This window comes from Rhinoraja longicauda, chromosome 25 (genome assembly GCF_053455715.1).
Source record: "Rhinoraja longicauda isolate Sanriku21f chromosome 25, sRhiLon1.1, whole genome shotgun sequence".
In the NCBI taxonomy this organism is placed as follows: domain Eukaryota; kingdom Metazoa; phylum Chordata; class Chondrichthyes; order Rajiformes; family Arhynchobatidae; genus Rhinoraja; species Rhinoraja longicauda.
In genome coordinates this window covers 3,096,423-3,111,830 of record NC_135977.1, presented here as the reverse complement: position 1 = coordinate 3,111,830, position 15,408 = coordinate 3,096,423, and the positions used below count along the sequence as shown (strand labels likewise).

General features: G+C 42.5%; 1 protein-coding gene across 1 annotated transcript; it reads left to right on the top strand.

Annotated features, from left to right (window-relative positions):
• The first annotated feature begins 4,110 nt into the window (after positions 1–4,110).
• Positions 4,111–14,156, top strand: LOC144605746 (catechol O-methyltransferase-like). The gene is made up of 4 exons (XM_078421262.1): positions 4,111–4,429; positions 9,305–9,498; positions 10,718–10,849; positions 13,790–14,156. The coding sequence occupies exons 1-4, from the start codon at positions 4,123–4,125 to the stop codon at positions 13,994–13,996; spliced, it is 840 nt and encodes a 279-aa protein (XP_078277388.1). The 5' UTR covers positions 4,111–4,122; the 3' UTR covers positions 13,997–14,156.
• The last annotated feature ends 1,252 nt before the right edge of the window (positions 14,157–15,408 follow it).

Sequence of the window (15,408 nt, the reverse complement as noted above, 5' to 3'; positions counted from 1 at the left end):
ACTGTGATTGATCATAGTTCTTATATCGGTGTTAACGAGAGAGTTACAGATTTAGTAGATTGAGTTATGGACCTTTTCAGCTTATTAAGCATTTGTAACAAATCACCCCAGCACCAGATTATACCATTGTTAACCAATGGCAATGATACATAAAAAAGTACAGTACAGGAACAGGCCTTTTGGCCCACAATGTCTGTGCTGAACGTGATGCCAATACCAACTCTTATCTGCTCGTGATCCTTATCCTTGCATTCCCTACATTTCTTGTACCTGTACCAAATGATGATTTCATTAATTGAGATGATTTATATATGACAGTTTCCAAGTCAAAAAATTACAGCATATAAAACCATAGATATGACATTAAGCATAAAACCCAGGAAATAATCCTGAAATAAATATATCTTGAAACAGCTAAATGTGTGCAGCAATGTAGAGGGAATAAAGCAATGAGCTCAGATGAATAGCTCTTTCAAAAGATGGAATTAACACAAAAAAAAGATTGCAAATATTCAGCATCTGCGTAACGAGAAGCAGATTTACAATTTTAGATCAAAGACCTTTCGTCATAACTGAAAAAGAAAGCTAAATAAAGTGTTTTTTAGTTGTGGAGCAGGTGATGAGCGGATTGGTTAAAACTACGGGAATAACTGTGATAGAGTGATCCCAGGTTACATGGGTTAATAGGGAGAGTTAGAGGGTAATGTATTGCTCATACCAAAGGTGTGCAGTACACACTTGGTCAGGCGACACCAATGGAGAGAGAGAAAGGTCAAAACAATATCTAAATGGATAACTTACAACAAAAGAGGCCAGTTCCAATGCAGACACAGTTATCTAAAATTGGAGATTTCAATATTGAGTCAACATGGCTGCAATGTGGCTGGACAAAAGACGAGGTGCTGTTCGTCAAGCTTGCATTGGATCTCATTATAACAGCAAGGAGGCTACCGAAGAACTGGTCTTGTGCCAAAATAAACTTCATACAGCATTTCTTCGTGTTATGTCCTTCGACACAGACCGAGTCCAATGCACTCCAATCGTCTTGGCAACCATCACCACATTGCAGTGTACTGGACCTCAAGACCAGGTTGTGACACCAGGAGTCGGGCCAAGCTGGAGGAAGAATCCACACTCCAGTCACCACCATGGGTGGAAACTCGAGGAACCAAAAAAAGTTCTCCACTTTGGAAAAAAAAAGAAAGAAAAAGTAAGTCAAAAAGACAATAAAACAAAGTGACGTCGGCCTGAGGGGAAGCATCAGAAAAGGTCAAATAATGCCTTTTTTAAAAGAATGCTCATTCAAAGCAGATGTCAGTTGTAATATATGGAGAATGATGTAATGACTTTTGATTGACATTCAGGAGTGCTACCCAAACAAGATCTTGTACAAACCAGCTCGTCTGAAGAGGGTGAGTGGGTCTGAAGGACTGTCCTTCCACAAGGTAATTATTAATATTTCTCAATGTACCTTCCTGTAATAAATATAATTGGATGAACTAAATTGTATTTTTAATCAGGAATCAATTCCATCTCAATCCACGATAATTACCATGTGAAACTAATGATAAATTTATTACCGGTCAATCCTGCTGGTACAGATTAATACAATGATGCAGAAGATGATAGATAGAACAGTGAATGGCTTAATTGATTGTTCATAGAGTTTGAAGTGATTGTCTCCAACGTGGAATTAATGTAATTGCAATTTGGGGAGAACGCTACTTGGAAAATGTTCTTCAGTATTTTTGTGAAGGTGCATTGTAAATTCCAGAGGGATTTCAGTGTGTTACTGTGACAACAAGGCAGATTTTGAAAACAGCTCTTTTACTGAAAAAGTTGTTCAAAGCAAGGGAATCTTTTTGTTGAATTCAAGAAGCAACATGAGAAAAACTCACTTTGCTGGGGGAAGTAAGCTCTGTTGCCAGAGCTGGTGATACCAATGTCTATAGAGCTACCCCTAGGTGAATGGACAAAGGTAAGAGGGCGGCACGGTAGCGCAGCGGTAGAGTTGCTGCTTTACAGCGAATGCAGAGCCGGAGACTCAGGTTCGATCCTGACTACGGGTGCTGCACTGTAAGTAGTTTGTACGTTCTCCCCGTGGGAGATCTTCGGTTTCCTCCCACACTCCAAAGACGTACAGGTATGTAGGTTAATTGGCTGGGTAAATGTAAAAATTGTCCCTAGTGGGTGTAGGATAGTGTTAATGTACGGGGATCGCTGGGCGGCACGGACTTGGAGGGCCGAAAAGACCTGTTTCCGGCTGTATATATATGATGATATATGATAAGAGTCACCACGAAATTGACTTGCAAACTGTTGCCTTCCAAATTCACACTCCAGGTGCAGAAATAGTGTGGGGCGTTTCCATCAATGGGCAACCTAACTGGGTTATCCTAGACCTAGAGTGTGCTGGAAATAGATTACATCGAGAACATCGCTGACATCGACCCAAGTGAAAGACCATTGGAGACATGAAATATATTCTATATACTTCTCATTTTTTTTTATATGTTAAAAATCTTAATGAGATTGTTGAATCCTGAATTTTAGATGGAATATCCATTGGAATGGGCTCCATCAGCAACCCTGGGGTTGCTCCCTCTATAGATGACAATTAGTTTCAGCAATCAAGGTGAAATTGATTCCTCCAGCAGGCAAACTGTCAGCGCCAAGGGTTTTTACTTTTGTAATAGGCTGCTGAAAACTGTTCCTGTTGCTTGTACTTGTCCAGGAGTTTCTGTGTCATGCACTCCGAGCTAAAGTGCTTTCTGCATGCCCTTCTGTGCAAGATGGCATCATGTTATTAGACATGTTGGTCAAGGTTTAGTTTCAGGTATTAGGATGGCAGTTTATCTCAGCAGGATAGAAGATGGAAGAATAAACCGAGGGAACGGCACGGTAGCGCAGCGGTAGAGTTGCTGCTTTACAGCGAATGCAGCGCCGGAGACTCAGGTTCGATCCTGACTACGGGTCCTGTACTGTAAGGAGTTTGTACGTTCTCCCTGTGACCTGCGTGGGTATTCTCCAAGATCTTCAGTTTCCTCCCACACTCCAAAGACGTACAGGTATGTAGGTTAATTGACTGGGTGAATGTAAAAATTGTCCCTCGTGTGTGTAGGGTAGTGTTAGTGTGCGGGGATCACTGGGCGGTGCGGACTTGGTGGGCCGAAAAGGCCTGTTTCCGCGCTGTATCTGAAATATGAAACAATTAAAAAATATATAAATATGAATGATGGGCAGTAAATTCACCTACGTCAACACATGTAATTTCTTGGGAGAACTTTTTATGGTTAATGCTCTTCCATGTTAACGTATCAACTAATGGCATGTAGGTTACTGTGGAACTCAAAGGGCTTTTATTTCAAAGGGATTGGGAACAATGCTTGAATGACAATTTTGAGATAGGAAAGAGTGAAAGTGATGTTGGCCAAGTGCAGGCAAATGAGACCTTAGTTGGCATAGATAAATTGGGCTGAAGGGTCTGATCCATGCTGAATAACTCAATACTCTGTGACTACATGAGGAGAGGAATCTTGCTGCAATATTCCTGGTTTGGTGACAATTAACCAGGAGAATGGCATATAATTTTTGTTCACATTAAACGGTGGGATAAATGTGCCATGGAGGTAATGCATGGAATGGTAATGCTTGGTTTGAAGAAAGATGCCTCATGAGGAAATATTGTGAAAATGGATCTATACTCTCAGGAGGATACCAAAATGAGAAACAATCTGATAGAAGAAATAAGATGCTCAGTGGAGGGAGGTGGGCAATTCTTAGTTCTACATTGAGAGGATGTTTTCATACCATCTAGGAAGCGGAGCGTCAAGATGAAAGGATCAGCTATGTAGGACAGAGATGAGGATGAAATTTCTTCTCTCAGAAGGTAGCAAGTCTTGAAAATTCCCCACCCCATAAAGCTGTGAAGGCTGTTTAGGATATGGAACGCTGAGATAGATTTTTGGATTAATAGTGAGTCACGAATTACAGGGATCAAGCCCAAGATTGGAGTTGTGGCCATGATCAGTGCAGCCATGCACTCATTGAATGGCAGAGCTGGCTTTTGTTCCTATTTATTATCTGCGTTTACCAATAGACAGATGCTTGCAACTTCCGGACATGTGTCTGTTTTCCTCTCCCCAGATGGAAGAGTATCTTACAAGCTTCAGCATCTTGCTGGCCAGTCTCCTCCTGCTTTTCTTCCTGCTCCCTATCCTCTTTAAAAACAACAGTACAGCAGCAATTTTCTGGCACACCGTCCTTGAAGAGAAGGTGGCAATGCTCATGACCGGCACCAGCAGAGAGAACAGGATTTTACAGTATGTGATGCAAAATGCTGTGCAGGGTGATGCAAAGAGCGTAGTGGAGAATATCGACAAATACTGCCGGGAGAAGGAATGGGCAATGAATGTGGGCGATGAGAAAGGTAGGCTTTTTTATATTTAAAAACATCTCAATCACGATGTAGCAGCATTACAGCAATATTGAGCACATTATATTGACATGATCTTATTTGGCATAACACAAACCCCTCCAATTACTTACAAGCTCAATATAGAATTCAATAATTTCAGGCAACTCACCTTTCCTGTTGTGTGCCTGAATCGGCCATTTCTACTGTAAGTTTATTCATTACTTGGGCACAGCTGGTGGAACTGCTGCTTCTCAATGCTAGCGATCCAGGTTTGATGCTGACCTTGGGTGCAATCTGTGTGGAATTTGCATGTTTTCCCAGTGACTGCATGGATTTCCTTCAGTGCTCTGGTTTCCTCCCACATACCAAAGACTTGTGGGTTTGTAGGTTAATTGGCCTCTGTAAATTGCCCCTTGTGTGCAGGGATGCGAAATTGGGATAACACAGAACTAGTGTGAACAGGTCACGCAGATGGTCGGCGTAAACTCAGTGGGCCAAAGGGCCTGTTCCAAGCTGTATCTTTCAATCAAAATCTCCACTTAATCCATGGACATATTGTAACTAAAACAGTGAGCATTTGAATAAGAATAAAAAGTGCTGTGAATACACTCCAAGCCAGACAGCATCTATGGTGCAAGATACCGAGCCAATGTTTCAGGTTATGATGGTGCTTGTTTCCTAGAGTCGCCTGCCAAAGATACAAATAAATACTTGGATCATATTGAAGGACGAGCTAAAATGTTGAATTGTGATTCGTAGATTTCAACTGAGACGAGGATGTTCCTTTATTCCTGGACAAAAGTGTTTCTTTATTATGTGCCAGAGTGACTTTTTTTGGTCAATATAGTTTAGATTTGCAGTGAGTGAGCATCAATAAGTTGCCAGGTTGTTCTGGCTTCACTGATAAGATCTGTGCAGGGTTCACGCCTTAAATAACAAATGACACCCATGATTAATGAACCACACCAGAAGACAATGTACTTCGGTAGATACAGTACGTGGAACTGACTACTGTGTTCCCGTCTGTTACCATGGCAGCTATCTGCTGGCTAGGCTGAGGCAAGGGACTTTGTAGATTACCTGCCAAATTCAATAAAAAAGAAACTGATATGATCACAGAATAATTTATCCTTTGATGGCAAAATGCTGCAAGAAATTGTTTTCAAGAAAAAGGTATAAGTATTGATCAGGGGGCATTACACAAGTCCAAGTTTGTAAATTGGATTAAAATTGTCAAATTAAATGTGTTAGTGGATAGGGATTCCAATTTTTTTTCCATTTAAGTTGACTTTTAGAAACAAAGAACTGCAGATGCTGGTTAATGCACAAAAAAAGAACACAATGTGCTTTAGTAACTCAGCAGGTCAGACAGTATCTCTGGAGAACATGGATAAGTGACTCAAATCGTCACCTATCCATGTTTTCCAGGGATGCTGCCTGACCTACTGTGTAACTCCAGCACTTTGTGTCCTTTTGTTAGTTGTTCATCTTCCCAGCAAAGGCTCCTCTCGTTAGTCCACAATGGTTCGTTCTCGAGTTTCACAAGGGCAAATCCCCCTGGACACGCTCCAGTATTGATCTCCAGCCACTCACGCGGGGTGGATCCTGAACTGTGCACAGTGAGCGGTCTCTCTCAAAATGCTCGCTCGTATTTACTTTCAACCTTCCAAGGCTGGGCAGCAGAGGAAAGAAAGCAGTCAAAGTGGAAAACAACAACGATGGAGATGCTGGAACATCAAATGGAAACAGGAATGCTGGAAGATCTCAGCGAATCAAACAGCATTTGTTCCAATGAAGGGTATTGACCTGAAACAATGGTTTCTCCTTCCATTGATGCTACTCGACTGACTGAGTTCTTCCAGCATTTACTTTGGAGTTTTTGTTTAAGAGTCACTCAAGATTCCTGCTTAGAAATGTTGACACAATGGAAGGTCTGCCACTGAAGAATTGTAGGCACAAGAAACTACAGAGGCTGCAAGCAAAAAACAAAAGTGCTGGAGGAACTCTGCGTGTCAGGCAGCATCTGTGAAGGAAATGGTGGACAGACACCATTCAATCTGGACTCTCCTTCAGTCTGAAGAAGTCTGATCAGCACTTTATTATTTGATAATCGTATTGCCTTCGACAACCAAATAGTTTGTTGAAACTTGTACGTGACCAACTTACATGACCCAAGGTGTCATATCCCTACTCAAGTCACAGTTTTTAGCAAAGATGATGAAAACTGGGGAGGAGAGGCACAAGAAAGAGGAGATGTTGGAATCTGGAGCAAAAATCAAACTGCTGGAAGAAATCAGCGGGTCAAGCAGCATCTGTTGGGGGTGGCAGAGTTGGGGAAAGCAATTATCGATATTTCACATCAAGATGGTGCCTCAAAATTGGTAATATTAATTATAAATCTAGCAGAGTCAAATTCTCACCCTGATATAGCTTCTGATAAAATTCCATACCACACAGTAACAGTTTTCGGTTGGGTGGAGTTGTGAGAAAGATTAGATAAAACCAATTAAAATCGTGACATTTTTGGACTGCTTTCACCAAGGCTGTGGGCGCAGACTATCCAATCCTCTGTGTTTCACGATGAGTAATAGACTTCCAAGAAAAACCATGAGCTAAACTGAAAGGATTCTCAAAACAAGTCAAAATTTCACAATTGTCCACAAAGAATTGTTTCAACCCATTGACAGAGAGAGAGCGGATTGGCGTCAGTCTGGAGTTACTGTAGAATTTATTTTAAGAAATATTGTGCACTGCCCCAATGACTCATTGACTTACTTCCACACTGCTACAATCCAGTGAATGGTAACATAGCTAAGGCATGTCTTAATGGCTCACAGTTTAATAGACAAGAGCATCACCCAGGTCACCAGACCCTTCGGTCCACAATGTCTGGGCTGCCCACGATGCCAAATTAAACAAAACCCATCAGCCTGCCTATGATCTGTATACCTTCATACCCTGCATGTTTATGTTCCTCTTTGCCTCTTGAAACCACTATCGTGTCTGTTTCCATCACCTCCCCTGGCAGCTATTTCCAGATACCTATCAAAATAAAACTTGCACCACACATCACGTTGAAGCTTTCTGACCTGACAGCTATGGCCTCCAGTATTTGACGTTTCCACGCCGTGGAAAAGACTGTCTCCGTATCAATGCCTCTCAATTTTATATAGTTCTATCAGGTCTCCCCTCAGCCTCCAACACTCCAAAGAAAAGTTTCCAAGTTTGCCCAACCTCTCCTTAAAACGAATACTTTATAATCCAGGCCCCATTGTGGTAAACCTCTTCAAACTTTCTCCAAAGTTTCCACCTCAATCATGTAATGGATGACCCTATCCAAAGCTTTTTGAGAAAGATTATGTACATTTGAGGAGATGATGGTAATATGGTTGTGACACAAATACAGGGTTCAATATTAACAAGACATCACGCTAGTTCAAGAAATTAAGTATGTTTGGAATAAGATTGGTAATGGTGACTCTGAACTAGATTGTCAGAAATCCTCCTGGTTCTTACCCTGTCTGCTTATCTGTACCTCTGGACTCACAGCAGTAGTTTTTACCCGAACTGCCCACCAAATTGTTTCCAAGACAACGTTTCACTTCTGCTTGTCAATTTACGAAGTAACTTTCAAGTGGGTCTCGCGTTCCCAATTGGAATAGCGTTGTAATAATTTCCAATAGCTTGTGTAATATAGTGTTCACTAATTTAATCACATTCTATCCAATTAGCATTATGGAAATGCATGTTACAGCAGAACCGTGTGTATTTCTCACAATGTTGGAGGCCTGTTGAGTTTACAGCAGCTCTCAGAGCATTCACTCGGACCCATTCCCAACATTCCTCCATACAACCTCTTCCCTCTCATATCCAATTCATTCTCTTAATGATTCTCCTTACTCACACAGGGGGCAATGTAGAGTAACCAATTCACCAACCAGCACATGCTCAGGATGTGGGAGGAAATCCAGGGGAAGTTCATACATTGAGAGAGAACGTGCGTGCGGGCGGTAGAGTCGCTGCCTTACAGCGCTTGCAGCTCCAGAGACCAGGGTTTGATCCCGACTACGGGTGCTGTCTGTATGGAGTTTGTACGTTCTCCCCGTGACCATGTGGGTTTTCTCCAAGATCTTCGGTTGCCTCCCACACTCCAAAGACGTACAGGTTTTTAGGTTAATTGGCTTGGGTTTGTATACTTGGTATAAGTGTAAATTGTTCCTAGTGTGTGTAGGCTTGTGTTAATGTGCGGGGATCGCTGGTTAGTGCGGACTCGGTGGGCCGAAGGACCTGTTTCCGCGCTGTATCTCTAAACTAAACTAAAGAACAAGTGTTTGCACAGTGAGGGGTAATAAATATTGGTCCTGCGAGTGTAATCTACACCCTGTAAGCAACTTTAGTAAAGAACATTTATTGCAAGAGCTTCTCGAGCCCCAGACTACCTGCTTGCCGTATGAAGAGATATGAGAACAAGAGTAGGTGAACACGACTGGGAGAGCTGGTTCAAATGCAGGGAGTAAACAACCACAGGGACTGTTTTGCCTTCATACCTTCATAGTTTAGAGATACAGTATGGGAACGGGCCCTTCAGCCCTCTGAGTCCACACCGAGCATCAATGGCCCATTCACACTATTTCTATGTTATCCCACTTTCTCAGCCATTCTGTACACATTCGGAGGAATTTTACAAAGGCAAATTAACTTACAATCCCGCAGGTCGTTGGGTGTGGGAGGAAACCCATGTGGTCACAGGAAGAAGGTGCAAACTCCACACATAGACAGCAACCGAGCTCAGGATTGAACCCATGTCTCAGATGCCGTGAGGTAGTGGCTCCACCAGCCGTGCTGCTGTGCTTTTCTATGCTGTAACTGCTGTGCGTCTCTTTGCAGGTGCAATTTTGGATAGGGTGTTGGAGGAGACAAATCCTTCGACCGTGCTGGAGCTGGGTACCTACTGTGGTTACTCAGCTCTCCGCATAATCCGTGTGCTTAAACCTGGGGCTCGCCTGATGACTGTCGAGTTCAATCCCATCAACGCAGACATTGCAAGGCAGATCTTCCACTTTGCAGGAGTTGAGGAAAAGGTAAAGCTTATGAAGAGCACAAGAAATTCAGCCCTTCATTAAAAAAATACTTTTTCACCCAGTCATTTACTGTTGACCAGTTTCAATGTAAACGTATTTAAATGTGATATTTCTGAAAAGTAGGATCAGAGAGGTAAATATCTTTTCATAAAGTCTTTATGATCTTATGCCAAAGTACTTCAAAGCCAATTAAAATGGCTTCTAGCAGTGGGTAGCCACACTGTAATAGATGGACATTACTGAGCCTCACATCCAAATGCTCTCCGGATTAAGCCATGGTGAGGCCGAACGTCTCGTTCTGTGTGGTCCATTCATGTCTGAAACTGGTTTCGTTATTAATCAAAGAGAAAGGATGAAAAAGTTTCCCAGGGGTTGCATTCCCTCAGGGAAATGCCTTGTAGGAACGAGTCAGTTCACTTGCAATATTCCCGTGAGGAACACAACTCAACCACACTGCTTTGTTTGCAATGTGAAGAGAAAGAAAGACACAGAGGCAACAGCAGAGGGCTCTTCTTGAAAAGATGTTTCAGTTTATGGGCACACCATTTGAAGTCAATTAACCAGATTTACCAGGGTTTACCAGAATGCTGCCTGTAACAAATGGTATTAGCTATAAGGAGAGTTTGATCAGACTTGGATTGTTTTCTCCAGAAGGCCAGAGGTTGAGAGAAGACTTGATCCAAGTATCTAAAATTATGAGGTGTAGATCGGGTAGACAGAACCTTTTTCCCCAGGGTGGAAATGTCAAAGACTAGAGGGCAGAGCTTTAAGGTCCAAAGGGTTATGTTTAAAGGGGATGTGCAGGGCCAGTTATCTCCCTCTTCTCTCTCCCTCACCCCTAAAAGACTAGTGGATGGTGGTGGAAGCAGAAATGATAGTGGTGATTAAGAGGCTTTGAGATAGGGACATGGACATGCAGGGAATAGAAGGATAAGGCTCACATGCAGGCAAGGATGATTAGTTTAACTCTGTATCACGTTTGTCGTGGACATTGTGGGCTGAAGGGCCTGTTCCCGTGCTGTACTGTTCTATGTTCACAGAGTAAAGCACAGTCTCTGGTGTCAGGTGGAGCTTGACAATAAAGTGGTATTTCAATGGCAGGTCTCACAGTGGAAGCCAGGAACCAAACCTTTCCTGCAGCCCTCATTCTAATATACTTTTTGTTTTTTGGGAATCTTCAACCCTATCTCTTTATTATCTCTTGCTCCAATGCTTGAAGGTGGAAATTCTGGAAGGTGCCTCCCAAGACATTATTCCTCAACTGACAAGGCAGCACAAAGTGGACACAGTGGATTTTGTATTCCTCGATCACTGGAAGGACCGTTATCAGCCTGATACCCAACTCCTGGAGGTAAGATGGTGGTGTGCACTGATAGGAAACTGTGGAATGGCAGCCATTCAGCCAATCTTCTCAATGCCAAAGAAAAGCAGTCATTGAGGAAAGACCCACAACCTGCCTATTACATGTTGCATATTACATTATGGTTTCAGCATTCATCTGGATAATTCTTAAATGTGATGCAGGTTTTTGCATTTATCATCCTGACAGTGAATTCCAGTTCCTCCAAGACACACTGGGTGAGAATACTGTTTCTCAAATTCCCAGAAATCCTTCCATCGTTTCAGGTCCAGACCCCTTTTCTGAATTTTTTATCCAAAACAGAACCTATCCATGTTTTTCCAGAGATGCTGCCTGAATGCTGAGTTACTCCAGCATTATTTTATTTTTGCAAACCAGCATCTGTAGTTCCTTGTGTCTACCTAATGTCAATGTTCCCCAGTTATTGTTGTACTTCGTGGTCCGGTATCTTTTATACCTTTGTTATGACTCTGGATGGACCACAAGTACACGTGTTTAAAAGGTTAGAATGCTGGAGCTTAAATCCAGGCTGTTTATTCCATGGCCACCTGGAACCAGAATGACCACCAAATCACCTCATTCTCTTATATACATGTTACTACACAGGCAAACAAAAAGTTGTCCTTGTGATACAACAAAGTAGTCCTTGCAATATCACAACAGTTATAACCTCTCTGCTAAGAGAAAGGGGTAGCAGAGGGAGCAGTGGGCATTATTGGCCATGACAGGTGAAGCTTATACCTGGCTCTCTCTGGTGGATCTGTCCGCCAAATGGATTCCTCATCTCCGTGCCTGAGACACGGTGGCGTCCCTACTGGAACGGTAGTTAGCGGTGGAGTTGTTGCCTTACAGCGCCACAGCCCCTGGTGTACAGAGTTTGGACTTTCTCCCCGTGACCTGCGTGGGTTTTTTTCCCGGGATCTCCGATTTCCTCCCACACTCGAAAGACGTACAGGTTTGTAGGTCAATTGGCTTGGTGTAATTGTAAATTGTCCCTAGTGTGTAAGATAGTGTTAGTGCGCGGGAATCGCTGAGCGGCGCGTTTTCGGTTTGTCCGAAGGGCCTGTTTCTGCGCTGTATCCCAAACCTAAACATGACAGAATACTCTCAAAGAGTAATTCTCCAAGTCGCTGTTTGTGCAATGAAAACAAATAAATTTGTTTCCACAAATAGTGACAGCAGGTTACACGCATATTCTTAATCCACCTGAGAGAAGCTTGTCACGACTCGGGAATGAGTTTTCTCTTTTCTAAATTACCAGTTTATCAAACCTGCCTTGCTTGTAACATCTTTCATTGAAGGGAATTTACAAAGGAAGTCCATTGATAACACTTCGGAACAGAAGACTAAAACACCGAAAAGAAATAAAAAAGTCACAATATTATCGACTGTTCAGCATACACAAAGGTCTCACCTACTGACTTAATAGAAAGAGACTAGTCTTTTATTGATTTTTTTCCTACAATCAACCAGTTACAATTGGATTTCATCAGTGAGAGGACATGGCTTTTCCACAAATTAACACATGGAAATTGTGAAATATCCAATATCTTCCTCAGCTTTAACAAAGTCCTTTGGTATAAGGACGTGGATTCAGTTTTATGAAGTGTCTCAACATTACAGATGTATTCCTGTGCAAACTAGTTACTGTTGGTACAATTGGAATAAGACAGGGAAAAATAGCATCTTATTCCCTTCACACTGAAATTTCTGGCCTGTCCAGTGTCCATCACCTTAGACGTACACAGGATGGTGAGGGAGAGTTCCACAAAACCCTCTGCTTCCCATCGCTGATGCAGTTTTAGCTGTGATTTGTCCCTCTCTTTGTCTTGAGGTCTCAAAGTGGTAACTGGGTGCTGCCTTACTGGAGATCTCGTTTTGCAACAATTCCCCAGGAAAATCCACCTCTCCTATTCCATATCAGTGATTTGAACGGATGTTCCTGACCAGCAGAGAGGATCGTGTGAGGTGGGAGGAAAGGTCTGGAGCACCGTGGTCGGGTCCACGTGTGATGCACAAGTCCATATGTTTGAGTTGCATAGTGTGCGCTGATAAACACAGTAAGCAGTGGAAGAGACGGAGGAAAAGCGAAGGAGAGCAGAAAGGAGCAGATGGAACTGACGCCGGACTTGACTATAAAGAGATTTGGATTTATAAATAAGTTGGGGTCTCAGGATTTCAAAACCAATTTGTGGCCTTCCAAGTATTCACTGCTGTAATGTAGAACTAGAGGCAGTCAATTTGCACAACCCAAGCTGTCAGAAACTTCAGTGTGCAAAGGACCAGAGTGTCGTAATAGGCTTGAAGGAGAAATAAATATTAACCAAGGCATACCCACTACAATTAGATGGATTGCCTGCACATCAAAGCAAAGCTAGGTAGGTGAAGTTTCAGAGTGTGTGCACGGAATTTAAGACCATCAAATAATGAATGTTATCCAGGAAGGACGAGGGAAGTTGGGATAAAGTTCTATCGTATCGTATGATGCCGTGAAATGAATGCACATAATCCACAACCCTCCAATCTCTGTATACCCATGTTCCCATCTAAAAGCCTCTAAAAAATGCCACTATCGTGTCTCTCGACCAGCACCCATAGCAGCATGTTCCAAGCACCCATCACTCCTTTGTGTTAAAAAAACTTGCCTTGCACATCTCCTTTAAACTTTGGCCCTCTCATCTTTAGACTATGCCCTCTCATCTTTGACATTTTCACCCAGGAAAAGGGGTTTTGAATGTCTACACTATCTGTGCCTTTCATAGTTTTACATGTTCTATCAGGCCTCCCCTCAATACAAGATATTCCAGAACAAAAACAATCCATGTTTGTCTAACCTCTGCTGATAGCTAATACCCTCTAGTCCAGGCAGCATTCTGGTGAACCTCTCCTGCACCGTCCACATTTGGTGACTGTTCTTTCCCACTGCTACAGGAATGCGGGCTGTTGAGAACAGGCTCTGTACTACTGGCTGACAACGTCATCTCACCAGGAGCTCCAGAATTCCTGCAGTACGTGCGGAACAATCCTCGGTACGTGTGCACACACTACGCATCTCACCTGGAATACACCACGATAAATGATGGAATGGAAAAGGCCATCTATAAAGGGCCAGTGTGTGTAAAAATCTCAGAAAGATAAAATCAGAAGAGACCCTAAAAATGCTCACAGCTCCTCATGTGGATGTTGAAAGTGCTGTCATACCATCTCTTGTGCAAAATGTATGCATGTTTGCAGTTGCTGGCTGCCAACCCTCAGATCATTTAGAACACCTAATGTTTGTAATGAAATAATAAACCACAGACCCATTTGTTGGAACTTGTTTAGTTGCTTTTTGAAACTCATACGTCATGTGGTCTTTACCTACAGCAATGTTGAATTAGCAGATTTTTTCCCCCTGCTTTTCTGCAGAAGTTTCCAGGTCAGAGCGGGTGAGAGGGAAAGATTTCAAATAATTGAGCTCGGGATAGTTCAGATTGGGTCTGGTTTTTAATCCTATACACAAACAGATCCCCCAAGTCTTTGCTAACTGCCATTGACTGGAATTCCTGACCGTGATCATGTTACTATTGAACTTGACATGAATGGAATTGGAGAAGAGTCAAGGCTGCGCTTTGCAAAACAAGCATTTCAATCTGAGCCAAGCCTTTCATCTTTATCCTCGTTAGATAAGAGCCTTTTGTTGCATCTCTCCAGTGGAATGTTAGTTGAAAGCACCATCTGTTGCAGCTACAAGCCGCACAGCACAGGCTTAAGGTTGCTTTCCAACCAGGGCAGAGTTCACCCCGGCTTGTGGCCAGGGGAGCAGATGTGATAATTAACCTTAGAGCAAGGTTTGGGGAAAATGGCAATAAAAATCATTACATCATATAGCACCTTCGACAGAGTAAGATATGTCAATGGAGCAATGTAAAAATATTCAAAAGTTCAAAAATTAAGTGTTTCTGGAACAAATGGTGTTCTGCTGGTCATAAAACTTGGCAAAGAATGACTTCTGGCACAAATTCATTCGACCTATTAGATTTATTATCATGTATATCAGTGAAAAGCTTTGTTTTGTATGCCATTGAATTAAATCAGAAACCACTCTATATGAATACAATTAAGCCAAAATCAACGTACAATAGGTAGAGCAAAGGAAAAGATTGGGTGCAGCATTACAGTGCAACATTCCAGAGACAAAGTCTGGGAATGAGGTAGGTTGAAGAATCAGGACTGTATCCCATCTTATGGAAGGACCGTTCAGAAGCCTAACAGAAGGGAAGCTTCCATCGCCCGGCGGGGGTTTCAGAGTTGGGAGCCTCGATCGCCTCAACGCAGCAGTTTTAACTGCCCGAAAGCAGGTGAAGAAGCAAGGAGGAGTTAAGATCTTTCTTTTTACCTTCCATCACTGTGTGGAGGTACCGGGATGAGAGTCGCTGTGATGGATATTGGTGTTGAATTATGTAGTTGGTGTTGAATTATGTTTTTGTTACTTTTTTCTATTGTGACTGCATGGTAACTAAATTTTGTTCAAACCTGTTTCGAATGACAAATACAGAAATTCAAAGCTT